At 36.6% G+C, this 14,705-nt stretch overlaps 2 protein-coding genes across 2 annotated transcripts in view; both read left to right on the top strand.

Annotated features, from left to right (window-relative positions):
* The first annotated feature begins 3,051 nt into the window (after positions 1–3,051).
* Positions 3,052–7,495, top strand: LOC105456332 (cytochrome P450 6a2-like). Its single transcript, XM_011700285.1, has 5 exons — positions 3,052–3,573; positions 3,912–4,434; positions 5,485–5,706; positions 5,912–6,163; positions 6,324–7,495. The coding sequence occupies exons 1-5, from the start codon at positions 3,232–3,234 to the stop codon at positions 6,491–6,493; spliced, it is 1,509 nt and encodes a 502-aa protein (XP_011698587.1). The 5' UTR covers positions 3,052–3,231; the 3' UTR covers positions 6,494–7,495.
* Positions 7,496–13,240: 5,745 nt separating this feature from the next.
* The window catches only part of LOC105456331 (hemicentin-2-like), a 36,213-nt gene continuing 34,748 nt past the window's right edge, over positions 13,241–14,705 (top strand). The window contains exon 1 of the mRNA XM_011700284.1: positions 13,241–13,322. Within this exon, the coding sequence (XP_011698586.1) occupies positions 13,241–13,322 (82 nt within the window). The remainder of the gene's footprint in view (positions 13,323–14,705) is intronic.

The raw sequence follows: 14,705 nt of genomic DNA, 5'->3' as shown, positions 1-14,705 counted from the left end.
TACTATGACTGCAAATACCGTCGGCTGCGGTTTTATTATACGCATACATACATATATACATGAGATTCTGTTACGCAGTAAGACTATTTTCGTAATAAACTTTACGTATTGAATGTGTTCTTAAATTAAGAAGATTTTACACAGATGAGAAAAAATATTAAATATAAAAGTAAAAATATATAATATTAAATAATAATATAAAATATAATACAGAATATAATATTTTTTAATTAGAGTGAGTACATTTTAAAGCATAGATTTATTTTGAGATGAGCAGTGTGAACGCTTTATAGACGAAAGTACTTTTTAATATTTTTCACGACAGTGTTATTTTAAATGTGATCTTCACCTAAAAAAAGATATTATCCTTATCTAAAATGTATATTCTTGTATAATTCCGTTTTATAATTGCAACTTTGCGTCGTATTTTTATAAAACTTTGGACATCCGCATTGTGCACATGTGTGAAAAATGTAATTGTTAGTTGCGTGACTCGTTCTTACATCGATTGAGATTTCCCGCATAACGACAGCGATGGTGTGGGGCGTATAGATACCAACGGTATGGTACGTATTAGTAAGGGGATTGCAGCGGAAAGATTTATGTGAGTTTAAAAAATGACTTCGTGCATTTTATGCGCTTATCCCGAACCTGTGCATTCAGCTATCTTGCGTATCTACCAGCCGTGCAACTCATTGCATTTCCATATTTTCATTTCTACCTGAGATTGGGATTCTAGAATCGACATTTAATTAAACATTTCGCTTGTGGTACGTACAACCACAGCAACAAGAACATCCACGATCAAGTCGGATTCTCCGAAGGTAATTAATCATACTTATTATTATCAATGCGAACGGTTGTCCATTTGTATCAGCTCGTTCTGGATAAATGCGAAACATCACTTGAACTGGATGAGAATGCAGAATCGCGGAGTAGAGCGTAGACAAAGTGTTACGAGTTTATTGTTATTTTTTAAAGTTTTTAACTCTTGTTCCTAAATTATTTAACAGCTATGAAAGAAATATATTTCTTTATTATGTATGTTACATGACAAACAAGTCATATTTCTTTATTATGCATATTACATGACAAACAGTGATTTTACAGCGGTATCCACGGTTTGATTTTTACACTGAGAAAAAATTGATTGTACGGACTAAATTTGTAGTTGTTTGATCAAATGGTTAATTCAACAATGATTTAGTTGCACAAAAAAGGTATAGTTTATTCATGTCAATCATCAAAATTTTTAAATCAAGAACTAACTGAACCAATTCAATTTAATTATTCTGTTCGAAATACTATTAGTATTTATTTGTGTTTGCATGTTATTTAATTATCCACACTATTAAATCTATATAGTGTCAAACTAAATTTAAGTCGCCACTGCTCCTACTTAATAAGTAATTATTTTTAACTAAAACAATATAGTTATTTTTAACTGAAAACAATAGAATTTAACCCAAATTTGGGTTAAATTTGAACTGTTTTAAATTATTTTACTCCATTGTTTTAGTAAAAAAGAACTTTATTAAGTAAGAGCAGTGGCGACTTAAATAAGGTTCAGACTGACACTATAGATTTAACAGTGCAAATAATATATTTCCAATTCCAAGTTCAAATTCCAAGTATCACGTTGACTAAATGATGCTGATGGGGATAATGTATAGTGTGTATTTTTTAATCGAACGGTTGAGTTAATAAATACGATAAATTTTGTTGAAACAAAATAGTTTAATAAAAAAAATATTTTGTTTATAATAATAACAAATTATTTTGTGTCATTGTAGTAATTTAGTTAAACGTATCGGACTAAATATTTTAGTAAAATGAAATTTTGCGTTTTTCAACAAATTTTTTTTCTCAGTGTAGGCACATTCTACCATACGTCGTATGTCGGTGTCGTAAGCCGTGAACCACAAAAATTGATCAATAATAGTCAAATATGAAAAATATTCGACTATGACTGGTCAATTCTTATGACTTGCGACACTGAAATACAACGTAGAACTCATATACTTAACGCCGTCTTATAAGTACAGTCTTAAGATATCATACAGTTACAGAGCATATTAGCTTATCTTAAAACATACTCCTACTTACGACATACACTACAAACTTAATGAAAGTCTTTCTCTTATCTACAGTAAGTCCTAAATTATATCAGAGGGTTATCAAGAGAGTTATGTAATTCTACCAGCTCTTATTGTTTAATAATAATAATTTTTATCAATAACAATGAATTTTAACGACACCAAATGAAAAACAATATAATATTCTACGTTACCGATAAATTTTTAAATATGCACGTGCCATCTGTATTAGCGCAAAGTTTTTACAGTTATCTATTCTAACGAACTAATATATATTCACCGATACGCAAATATAGTGCAATATTTTATTTTATAATTTATAATACATAGCTATACGACTACAAAAAACGGAAGATATCAAATAGATTCAATATCTATATGTATTTATAAAATTGCTAGGTAGCTATAATTGTATTCGTAAGGTATGTATGAATTTAGATACCATGGTATAAAAATAATAAGATATAATATTAGCGTTCTTTTAATAAAATAATAAAGTATCTTGAAGACACGCTAAATATGTAGAGATGCACTCGTGTTTGTTGGCGTACAATAAATATTTAGTCGACATCGGTGTAGGTTTAGTCTTATGAGAATGACAAGCAAGTTCTGTATCTTAATAAGAATTAACATAGATAATTTCTCGTTCTCATTCCCATATTTATCAGTATAAACAACACGTTATCTTCTCGTATCAATGTTTTTTGTTAAATCATAAATCATTTTATTACCAAACGTTTTAAAGTTATCTATTGACAAATTAAATGATCAATAAATTGAAACTTGTGTTTTTTTTATTAGAATTTGTATTTTAATATAAAAAAGAAACATGAGTTTCAATTTATTGGTCATATAATTTATCAGTAGATAATAAAACTTCAAAACGCTCAAAAATAGAATGATTTGATAATATTTCATGAGTCACAAAGATGTGGTTATAAACCCCGTCACACATTCTGAGTCATTCTCGTCTAAGACAGCGTAGCGAGAAGGCTCTCCCGTCTAACTTTATCGCAGCCAGACATCACGCACGTGTCAGTTATTTTCCGTAAATGTTGGTAATTTATTGTTATCGTAACATTGTAAGTGGTTAACGTTAAGTTTATACGGTCGAGAACGTACGCAGAAACTGACCATGATAGCTGCGGGCATGTTCGAAATTCTCTGTGTCTGCGTGGTGATCTTATACTTACTTTATTATTATTTGACCGCTGACTTCGACTATTGGACGTCGCGCGGAATCAACGGGCCAAAACCCGTTCCGTTCTTCGGCAATGCCACTGAATTTATGCTGGGTAAGAAGTGCTTGGGTGATTTCTTCACCGACATTTACAAGCGATACCCGAAAGAGTCCATGGTGGGTGTGTTCGTGAGAGGAAAGCCCGTGCTGATCTTGAGGGATCCCGAGTACATCAAACAGGTGCTAATCAAGGATTTCGCAATCTTTGCCGATCGACAGGCGATGGTTTATGAAAAGGTATTTTTTACTTTTTTTATTAAAAATTTTAATTATTATTGAGTTAGTTTTATTTTAAAATTTTAGTTATTATTGAAAATAATTATTTTTAATTCGTTCTCTCTTTTTCTCTCTATTTTGGAGCGTATATCAATTAAATAACTTGGAACGTATCGAATAAATAACTTGGAAAATTAAGTGTTGGAAAGAGTGTCTCTCTCTCTCTCTCTCCTTTTCTCTCTCCATAAAGTTGAACCGACGTATAAGTTTCGGGACCAGGCGTTGATCACGCGAAAACTTTGAGAGGAAACTTTCTAACATAATTCCCGCTTTCTGATACACTGATGCATAATTTATAGGCCGAACCCTTGTCCCTGCACCTCTTCAGGATCGACGCTGCTAGATGGCGGCCATTAAGAATGAGGCTCTCGCCCATCTTCACGTCCGGGAAGTTGAAGGACATGTTTCACTTGTTGCTGAACTGTTCCGAACACTTCGAGAAGTATCTGCACGAGATAGTGTCTAAGGATAGTGTCGTCGAGTGCCGGGATCTAACGTCCAAATACACCGTCGACGTGATCGGATCGTGCGTTTTCAGCCTCGAAATGAACGCGCTGAAAGAAGAGAATAATCAGTTCCAGACAATGGGCCGTAGGATCTTCCGCTCCACTTTTAAGGTATTTTTTAGAAACATGCTCAGGGAATTACCGTGGCTGTTCAAGCATGTCGGACATATCCTGGATGATCATGACATAGTCAACTTCATGACGGAGCTTACCCAGAGCGCTATAGAGCACAGGAAGCGGAACAATGTGCGCCGCAACGATTTCATCGATATACTTGTCGATCTCAAGGATAATCCCGACAAGCTGGGCGTTAACAGTAAGAACACTTTCCCTCTTTTAATGTGTTTTTGTTATTATCTTTTCTCACGTTTATTCTCTCTCTTGAGAGATAATCGAATATTCGTTAAAATTCGATAAAACGTTTCTAACAGAATAGCGTAATGTTTCGTAAGCGACTATAATTATGAAATAATTAGCTTTCTCCTATATTCAGCTTTTAACTTTTTTCTGTATCTCTGGTAAGCATTGTGTGACGATTGCTTCGCCACTATTCTAGTTGCATTTAATAAAATTCAATTCACGTCGAAAATTCGAGAGAATAGAAGGAAAGATATATTAGTACCATAAGTACCATATTATATATATACCTAATGCTGACGGGTTCGCTGATCCGCTCAGCTGTTGGCGGTATAAAAAGCGTAGACAGAGTCAAACAAACAGACGACAATAAAGACAAACACACGACAATAGAGACAGATAGGCTCGTTGGCGAAATGATAACAGCGCGACGTTTAAGATTTCAGAAATATCGCTTTATTAAATTGCAGTATTGTAACGTTTGTTCGTTGGGCAAATTATTCATATATGCAATATAATACAATGTGCCAGATTGTAATACCAATAAACTTCTTAAACCATTACTGTAAATTGCACGCGCATAAAAAGGAAGAGCAACATTATTTAAAATTTAAATGTGTACACAACAGTGATAAGACAAAGCAAGCTTTCGAAAGGCAGGTCAGGCAAAATGTAATGTAATGATTCGGCTAGTAGATACTGAAACGTACGGGCGTATTCTCGTGTATAATAATAATAATAAACTTTTATTATAATATACTTGAATAAAACTTAGACTGTGACCGGACTCAAATACTTAAATTTATCGATCTCTTGATCGCATCCGATACTATATAATTAATCCCAAAGCACAAATAAATGAATAATCATTAAACCAAAATTGTAACAACACGCCTCATCGACGCCTCATCATTTATAAACATATATAATTTTTTTTCTTTTTTTCTCGTCTTTCATGTAAATTTTGTACGTCCGCAATAAATTATTAAATAATATTCTATTTTTACAGATGTAACGGATCCGTTCCTTGCTGCCCAATTGTTCGTATTTTTTGCGGCTGGCTTCGAGACATCTTCTAGCACGATGACTTATGCAATGTACGAGTTGGCGCAAAATCAATCAATTCAGGAAACAGTTCGAGAGGAGATTAAGGAAGTCTTGAACAGTAGTGATGGAGTAATATTATACGATGACATCAAGAAGATGAGCTATTTGGATAAGGTCTTTCAAGGTTTGTTTATTCTTCAAAATGAATAATTCGAATTTAGTAATTCAACGAAATCAAAATTACTCATAAATTTGCCGCAATTTTTTTTTTATAAGCTCGTTGAAAAGTCAGAGGGGATAACTTCGGCAAAATATTTGTCAACCCTCGGTAGGTAATCGGCTGTTCGAAAATAAGTTGTGAGCCAAGTGTTTTATATCTTATTTTGCAGAGACTCTTAGGAAATATCCACCAGTAATGCATCTCACGAGAAAACCTGTAAAAAATTATACTTTCGAGGGGACCAAGATCAGTCTACGCAAGGGACAGCAAGTGATTATACCCATAACTGCCATTCAAAATGATCCGGATATTTATCCAGACCCGGAGGTTTTCGATCCTGAACGATTTAGCGCGATAAACGTGGAACAGAGGAATTCCATGTACTATCTGCCTTTCGGAGATGGTCCGAGAAACTGTATCGGTAATTGAAAAAAAATCTTGTGGCTTGTGCTATTATTTTCTCTCTCTTGCACATATAATATTCATTTTACATGCACGCATGCACACATATACACACGCAGGCACACTTGACTTGAGAAATATCGAAATGTAACGCTCGCTGTTTCTTTTTTTTTTTTCAGGTGCGAGGTTTGCCATTAATCAGACGAAGATCGGTCTAATCAAAGTGCTGACGAATTATAAAATAGACGTTTGCGAAAAAACTCAGATTCCAATCGTCCATGCTCCGCTAGGCTCTCTGATGCTGCAAACAACACACGGCATATATGTAAAATTGACCAAGCTCGCGTAACACGACAATTATCACGTAATTTGTATATATTGTACTACATGTATACGTACATCTATATAATTGTAAGTTAATTAAGCAGCGCAAAATGATATATAAAAGTATCATTCGCGTTTCATTGTAACGCTCTTTGTAATGTTGGAATAATGTTGGAACATTGTTGGAACAATTAAATCGTATTTAGATATAATAGGCATTGTCAATCGTGATACGTCCAGACGATTCAAAAGACTCGGGCCTATTCTTGCTATGAGCTTTGTTTGTTCGTTAATCGCAATATGGATAATGTTTTTTTTTTGTAATATTTTTCTCAGCTCCGTATTAACTTTACACAATAAACTTTATAATTGTAAGAGCAAAACCGCGCGTCGCTGTATCGATTTGACATGTATGCGATACTATGCGAAATGTTAAGAATGATTAAACGATATTTGTGCAATTGTAAATTGTAAGAGTTATCTCATTCTTTCTGTAACTTTTTTCATTAGATATGATAATTATCGATGAATTATTTGCGATAATAATAATTTCATAATGAAAACAGATTATACATATGTATAAATGTTTGGCTCACTAATCTTTTATAGACTTTAGAATTGACTGATGTATCCTTTTTATTACAAACATCAAATAATAAATATGAGATAATTGCGTGTTAGATAATTAATCGAGCAGCTCAGCACGCTGCGTAACATTGATAATAATATTTTATAAGAATAATTAAGGAGAATTATATCATTATTGACGGCTAAATAATGTTTCAGGTTTAAATATATCCATTTCTGATATCCATTTCAAATATGTTCCTCACTGTCATTTCGTGCATCATAAATAATATCATTTTCGTAATGACATTTATTTGAATACACACATGGTACTGTAAATAGATAATGGTTTTTTGATGCACTTGAAGTATGGGCATTATGAGCATATATGCATAAATAACGTATATGTGTATGCATATCAATTATAGTACTAATAAAACTGTATGTAAAAGTAGTATTATAAAATCCGTTTTGATTTTTAAATTTATTATTCAACACTTTTAAATATCTTAAATATTTTAAATATTTTTAAATATCCACAATAATTCAAAACATGTCTAATTACGGGTGAAATGTTCTTCTCAATTATTCGTGTAGAATTTTTTGTTATAATATTTATACCGTTCTTATTACTGTTTATTTTTGAGCTCGCATGGTATATTTACCGTGAACGTTGAAATTAATTTTACAAAGAAAGAAACGATCTTAAATAATTATAAAATCTGAATTGCGACAGTAAAAAGTTTTAAAATACTGTGTACTGAAAAAATTCTGTACACAGTTTCTGCTATCATATTATAGAAGCTAAACCCGGATTACAATTTCTGAAATGAGAATTGCACACGCGCAAACGAACGAAAAAGTAGAAGAAGTTTCCTGTAATATGAGAGCACATGGATTATTGCTTATCACAAAAATATGTGCACGTGTGTATGTGTACGCGCACTGATTATATTGATTATACACATATATCTTCTAAGTAAATTTTTAAAATTTTCTTTCTCAAATGATGTAAGATATATATCTTAACGATGTATATCTTATGTCATTTGTGAAAGAAAATTGAAAAAATTTACTTACGATACACAATTGCTTATTAATAGTAAAGGTATAATTATTATCAAATTTTTAATAAAAGCAACTAAAATGTAATTCTTTATTTTGAAAATGTGCTATTAACTCAGTCATGAGACGAATAAATTATTACTTCTTCTTTACGTCAACAAGAGAGAGAGAGAGAGAGAGAGAGAGAGAGAGAGAGAGAGAGAGAGAAACATTTCTGCAATTAAAATGGAAATTATATATTGCTGATAAAAATGTCTTGATATCATTCTTGGCGTCACAATTCTATGTTAAGAACTAAAATACATACTAGCATAAATAACGACGATAAAAACAATATATCTCCCTAATTAAAGTAAATAGTTTGTAGTAAACATGTTGTTTATAAAGTCACTCGTTGATATTGAAAAACATGTAACTATTATCATGAAGATATATATTTCGTAACAAACACATATCACACAACATAGAAGAAGATTTATGAATACATCAAAGACTTTTCAAAGATTTCTCTTCTTGTCTAATTTTCGTTAATTACCAACTAACTAATCAGTCTCGTTCGTTCTCACACACTTATTAAAAAATATTTGAAATTTATAAAAAATTGCATCAACGTAATTTGAATTAGCGTACTTTTGCACTGTACTGCGTTCTATTCTTTTATGTACGATAACGATAGTGGCTGATAGCATTTAAAAATTTTGCAAAAGCAAGTGAATACTTAATAGTGAGTGAATTTAAAGTCTTGGTCGATCTCTATGCGCAACTGTACTGCGTTCTAGTTTTTTATGTACGATAACGATAGTGGCTGATAGCATTTAAAAATGTTGCAAAAGCAAGTGAATACTTAATAGTGAGTGAATTTAAAGTCTTGGTCGATCTGTATGCGCAATTGTACGGCGACTATTACATCATCTTTCGGATAAAAATTCCTAATTAAATTTCGCTGCCGCACTAAAAGGGAATTAACGACGCGCGATGATTCGCAATATCTTACTCGGGTGCTTTACGTTCCGGCAATGTACTAGGTATTATATCACACCGCGAAGTACAACTATCGGAAAGTTCGCGGTGTGAAGAGGCCAACTCCGCTGCCGATTATTTTGACAACTTCAGGAGAATTATGTTCGGAAAGATAACAACGGATAATTACCTAATGAAGATCTATGACACATACAAAGGAGAGGGGAGAGAACTACTGATAAGAATTTATTCTTTAACTTGCAGTTTTATTAGCAAAAAAAATACAGCATTTATGAAGATATCAAAGACTTCTCAAAGATTTCTCTTTTTATCGCTAATCTTCGTTAATCGATCAGAATTGGTATCGCTCGTGTTCTCACGCACTTATTGAAATATTAGAAATATTAGAAATAAATTTAAAATTTATTAAAATCAATCAAGATTGATCTTTAGTATTGCATAACGGATATGTCAATATTATAAAAACTTAAAATGCTAAACTTAATTATAATGTAACGCTTACATACGCTTCTTCTTCCACTAATCTTCAGTTCTCTGTTCAGTGAGAAACCAGCAATAATTGTACAAAATATCTTGAATGCAATGCCCATATTACTGGGCATTGTAACCATGAGACAAATAGCAATGTTTCATTGCGGTATTGAGATAATATTCAGGTATTTCGGACTATTCTCATTTCGGCAAGTGTAATATCACGAGCGAATCATCGTTCTACAATAGCGTTCTAGAAACTTGTTGCGGAGGCAATAAACTTTCGTCTTGAGTACACCTTATTGCGCACCTGCGCTTTTAGTGAATACACTATAATTATGGTAAATGCTGGCATGGCTACTCGATACATGTTGCATGTATTATACATATATAAACATGACGCTTAGCGTTATTGCACAATTATAAGCTCGCGATATTGCGATGTTTTTGAAAAATTTTATTGACACGAGGTAATTTCGGGAGTTGAACCATTTTAGGATTGTTGCAATACAAATTTTGTAAAATTTTTAAATAAAGATAAAAGGGGCAGCTGACAAAGAGTTAACAGTTCACGTTTTTCCAGTTATGTCCCCGAATTTTAAATGTCCATGCCAATGCGATGCATACGTTTCACGCGTGTACACATGTGTGATTTTTTCGGTTAGCCGACGTACACGTAAATCACTTTCACTGCCCGCGGGGTGCACGAATTAAATCCGGCTTGTTCTGTAATTCAATTTTTAGTTTTTAATACTCGCGCTTTTATGCATTGGCAGTTGTCATTTTTCTTGAATTGTTTTTTTATTTTACTGCAACACAAAGCGCATGTAAAAAAAACTGCGTGCAGTAAATCGGGATGCGTGGATATGAGGAATTAACTGGCAGGAAAAAAAATCGTAATAAAGTAATATTTGTGGGCACATTCTAATTTTTTAATTTTATTTATATATATATATATATATATATATATATATAATGCGTATATTTTTTTATTTAATTAACTGCTATCATCTTAATGTTTTAATCTATAATATTTATTTATCGTAGATATAATGTCGCTACTTATTTAATACATATTATAATATATACTGTGGAATTAGCAGATTTGTAATGGCTATCTTACTCCTAATATAATTTGTCTCTGTTTAAATAATTTTCTCTTTCAATATTTACGAAACAACTTTAGTCCAATATTTCCTCTCTGAAATTCAAAATCTGTATGCAAGTAGTTTTAGTCAATCAAGAGAGAGACGCGAAGTAGTCGCGGGCGTAGTTGGTCAGACGCACCAGAACGCAGCACACCGCGCCGTTTCGGCTAGTCGTGCAGTTGTCATTATGCGTGAAACGCAGAGAGTTGCAAAATGCTTTGTATCGCTCGTAATCCACCTACGTCCACGTGTGTTTGACATAATCCTCTTTTTAATACAAAATGACAAGGAATTGCTCGAGTAACGTTTTCGCATTTCAAGAAATGATTATATAACACGCTTTGAAAAGCGATATCGTGTCATGACCTTGGATATATTATAAAAAGAAAAGACATTAAAATTAAATATTTTCTTTTAAAGAGATAAAGATTAAATTTAAAAAATGCGAGAGTATAATTCTTTAATTTATTCGTGATATTATTAGAGATTATTAGACTTGAGTTTTCGCTTACCGAATAAGCTTACCGAATTCATTTTATATAATACTTTTATAATTCTATCTGTACATCTCAGGATTTTCTTCATTCGTCGTTGGCGTACAGATTACTTCGCCCCCCTTCTCCCCCCCGTATACTTTTAACCCTTATTTCTCACGTTCCGAGCTACAAGCTAAACACAAACGACCCGCGTTCCCTTTGTTCCGTATCGTCTCGCGGTCTCAGCGTTTTCAGCGAGCGACGCGGCAGTCGTTTTCTAACGTTCAACCGATTCGCGAAGTGTCGGGCAGTTCCGGGAGGGAGGGAACTGCGCGCAGTGGAGTAGGACGGGGCCGGGGCGCGGGCGCGAAGGGGATGAAAAGTGATCGGCGGGCGCTTTAAGCGGCCGCCGCACCGGAGGGTGACGGAGCCGCACGAGTCGCGCCGAGCCGAGCCGAAAGCTCCGACGGTACCGTCAGTAGGCCTGCCGCAACGCAGCAGTGAGCGCGCCTTCCACCTTGAGCAAGGGGTTTCGCGTTTCTCCCGAGAACCCGCTCGGGATCGGTTGGGAACGCCGATTGGACCCCGATCTCCCGCGGGAGCGAGATCCGGTCCGCCGAGATCGGGTGAAAGTGGACTTCCGCGACAGCGAAAGTGGACGGACCACCCTCGTCACGCCAGGGTGCACCGTATATAGGAACGTGTCTCCCGGAGGAGACTTGGCACGAGTTCGCCACCGTCGGCCGCTGACCCGAGGTTGGCGATCTGGTATCACGGAATCATGCGGCGGCTCGGGCGTTCTTTCCTCGAGAAGGGACGAGAGATATTATTTTTTCGCGACTAAGATAGAGATAATATTATGAAGCTAGACGAATCTTCCCAGATGATCGATAATTTTCGCACTCGTACCTGAAATCACGACTATCGGGATAATCGACTTGAAGTAAGTCTGCCGACGAGGTGACTGGAGATGCCAAACTGCACTTCGGCGTTTGCCGCCCGAACGCGTTTACCTTTCCGCAACACGTTCGCGCCTATAATTATTGCAAGCGGCGAAGCGTGAATTTTGCGGGGGACGAAGGAAGCATGCACGGAGGACGGTGGGCGGTAATAATCCCCGATATACCAAAGTGTGCAACGCGAAATGTTTTTCGTGCGCGGGGCACGACGGCGTGTTAATTGCATCCGTTAACGCTCGACGTGGCGTCGAACGCGGCGAACGCAAGCTCATCCCGAGCCTCGATATCGATATTTTTCCGTCCCACGTTCTCGAAAAACATCATTACGTCATTAACGCCAACGTGCCCCGATGACGGAGGTGAGACACGACGTGTGTGTGGGGGCTGATGGGTCATTCGTGGCCGCGCGCGTGTGAGGCTTAGTGGTGTATGAAGTGAAACGCCAATAGACTGTGCGAGGATGTACAATTACCCGATCGGGTAACCCCGTTAGGAGAGACCGGCGTTTGCGGGAGTTTGCGTACATATAAATAACGCGCGTAATCGCGCGCGGAGCCCTTTAAGGAGCTGCGCGACTTACTTATAATATACCGCAGTTTTACGTCGGGAGTCTACCGGCGAAGTGCCTCGCGTGCTCCGTCAACTGCACTTAAGCCTCCTCTCAAAGCGCGCAGGTCGGGACCCTCCGCCGTCGTCGTCACCGTCGCTCGTTACCGTTAAGAGTGTACATCGGTCGTCTTATTGGGACGGGAGGGGGAGGAGATCCCTGTGCCTTTTCCCCATCGCCGGTGAAAATCGGCCGGCTGGAGGACCGGCTCCGCTCGCCTCAGCGGGGAGGGGGAGGGTCACACAGATCGATGCGACGGATCATCCCCCGCGTCGCTCGTTTCTTATGACGAGATGCGCCCGTTAGAGCCGAGATTCCGGATGACCTGACGGATCACCGGTGGGGGATCGCTCTCGTCTCATTGAAAGTTATCAGCCGCGTCGGCTCCCACTTAAGCGCGGGATTTAAGGAGGAGGACGACGGTGTATCTGCACGAGGGGGCGGGGCGAGAGAGGGGGATAGAGAGAGAGAGAGAGGCAAGGATTCATTCCGCTTACAATGGAGAGGATGCTTTTGCTGATGAGCTTGCTGGCCCGGTTCGTCGTGGCGGAAGTTCTGCTCGGCGACGTCGACGAACCACGTAAGTGAATGAAAAACTTGGAAGCCTTTCTGGCCAAAGAGAATGGGAGGGAGAAAGAGAGAGAGAGAGAGAGATACAAAGTATAATATATAATTGCGAAAAAAGAGGGAATTTTTCGTCTCTACCTTTCTCTCTCCCCCGTTCGTTTGCGTTCGCTAATGGGATTGGGGAAACAAATAATTGGTCCGGATCGATAGGTATTCTTCTCCATTCTTGTTACAAGGCTTCTTCCCGTTCGGTTTATGTTTCTCTCCCGAACTTCCGTCATCGCTTATACACGCCGACATGCGTTTAAGGCTAAGTATCTACGTTGCTTTCGCAGGTAACGGGGAAAATGTTTACGCTTGCAATATTCCCTCTGCTTTCAGCGTAGTGAAAATATTTACGCGCCTGCATTAGGATCTGCTTATATCGATGCCCCGTATCGATTTTTCATATCGCAACGCAGGATAATGAACCGCGGGCAGATGCCAGATGACACACTGCAGTGACACGAACGAGAACCGATCAATTTCTTCAAGTTAAAATTTTAACGTCGATCAACGTAGCAGTAATCGCGAATGTGAAGTATTTGCGAGACAAAGCAGCATTAAAACTGTAATGTCGAAGAATAATTATTTAAATATTTCACGTGACGCTAGGTATAGCGCGAGGAAACATCGAAATAAATATTTCTATACGACGCGCACAGTTGTAAAACTTTCTTTACATTCTGACCGCTTATATCTAGTCGCGCATATAAAACTTTGTTCAAGTACCATAAAGACTTGACTAAACGGTAACAATTGAATTGATCAACACGGTTAGTTGCAGCGATGGTTTCGTGACTGTGTCTCTGAAAAAAAAGATCAACTGAATATCACAGTGACCATTTTTCGTATCAGACAAAAAATATGCCAGCAAGGACGATCGATTGACGTCATCTAACTGCAGTTAAAGATAGTTAGATAGATATAAATATCGATAGATAGACGGATAGAGGGAGAGGAAAAAATCTACCATTTTTATTTTATTAACACTTTTGGATTCAATATTTAATCGGGATAAACTTCAATTATTGGACGTTCCAAAAATTCCGCTAAAGAAAAATCTGTACATTCGATAGAAATATATCGCTTTATTATTATTATTGTATTGATTTTTCGGATATGCAGCTGCATATTCATCGTATGTGCCAATAAAACGAACGGACAATAATTGTACGATTAGCGATCGCGTTTGCCGATGTCTGGAATTACGGCATCGGCGGAACACGTCGTCGGGTCGTGCCGCAATTATCATGCAACAACGGCTTGGGTAAATAGCGGCATTAAACGCGAAACTAAATCGAGCAAGACGAGAATTTATTTGGTGATCCAATATATATATATATATATATATATA

This window comes from Wasmannia auropunctata, unplaced genomic scaffold (genome assembly GCF_000956235.1).
Source record: "Wasmannia auropunctata unplaced genomic scaffold, wasmannia.A_1.0 LD335709.1, whole genome shotgun sequence".
Taxonomy (NCBI): domain Eukaryota; kingdom Metazoa; phylum Arthropoda; class Insecta; order Hymenoptera; family Formicidae; genus Wasmannia; species Wasmannia auropunctata.
The sequence above is the reverse complement of the archived record's forward strand: the minus strand, read 5'-3'. Positions and strand labels throughout refer to the sequence as shown.

Excerpts from the sequence above, each read along its gene's own strand:
- LOC105456332 (XM_011700285.1), top strand. The coding sequence starts at position 3,232 with ATGATAGCTGCGGGCATGTTCGAAATTCTCTGTGTCTGCGTGGTGATC. Across the intron at positions 4,435-5,484 it reads CGACAAGCTGGGCGTTAACA|ATGTAACGGATCCGTTCCTT; the intron begins GTAAGAACACTT and ends CTATTTTTACAG. Across the intron at positions 5,707-5,911 it reads TTTGGATAAGGTCTTTCAAG|AGACTCTTAGGAAATATCCA; the intron begins GTTTGTTTATTC and ends CTTATTTTGCAG.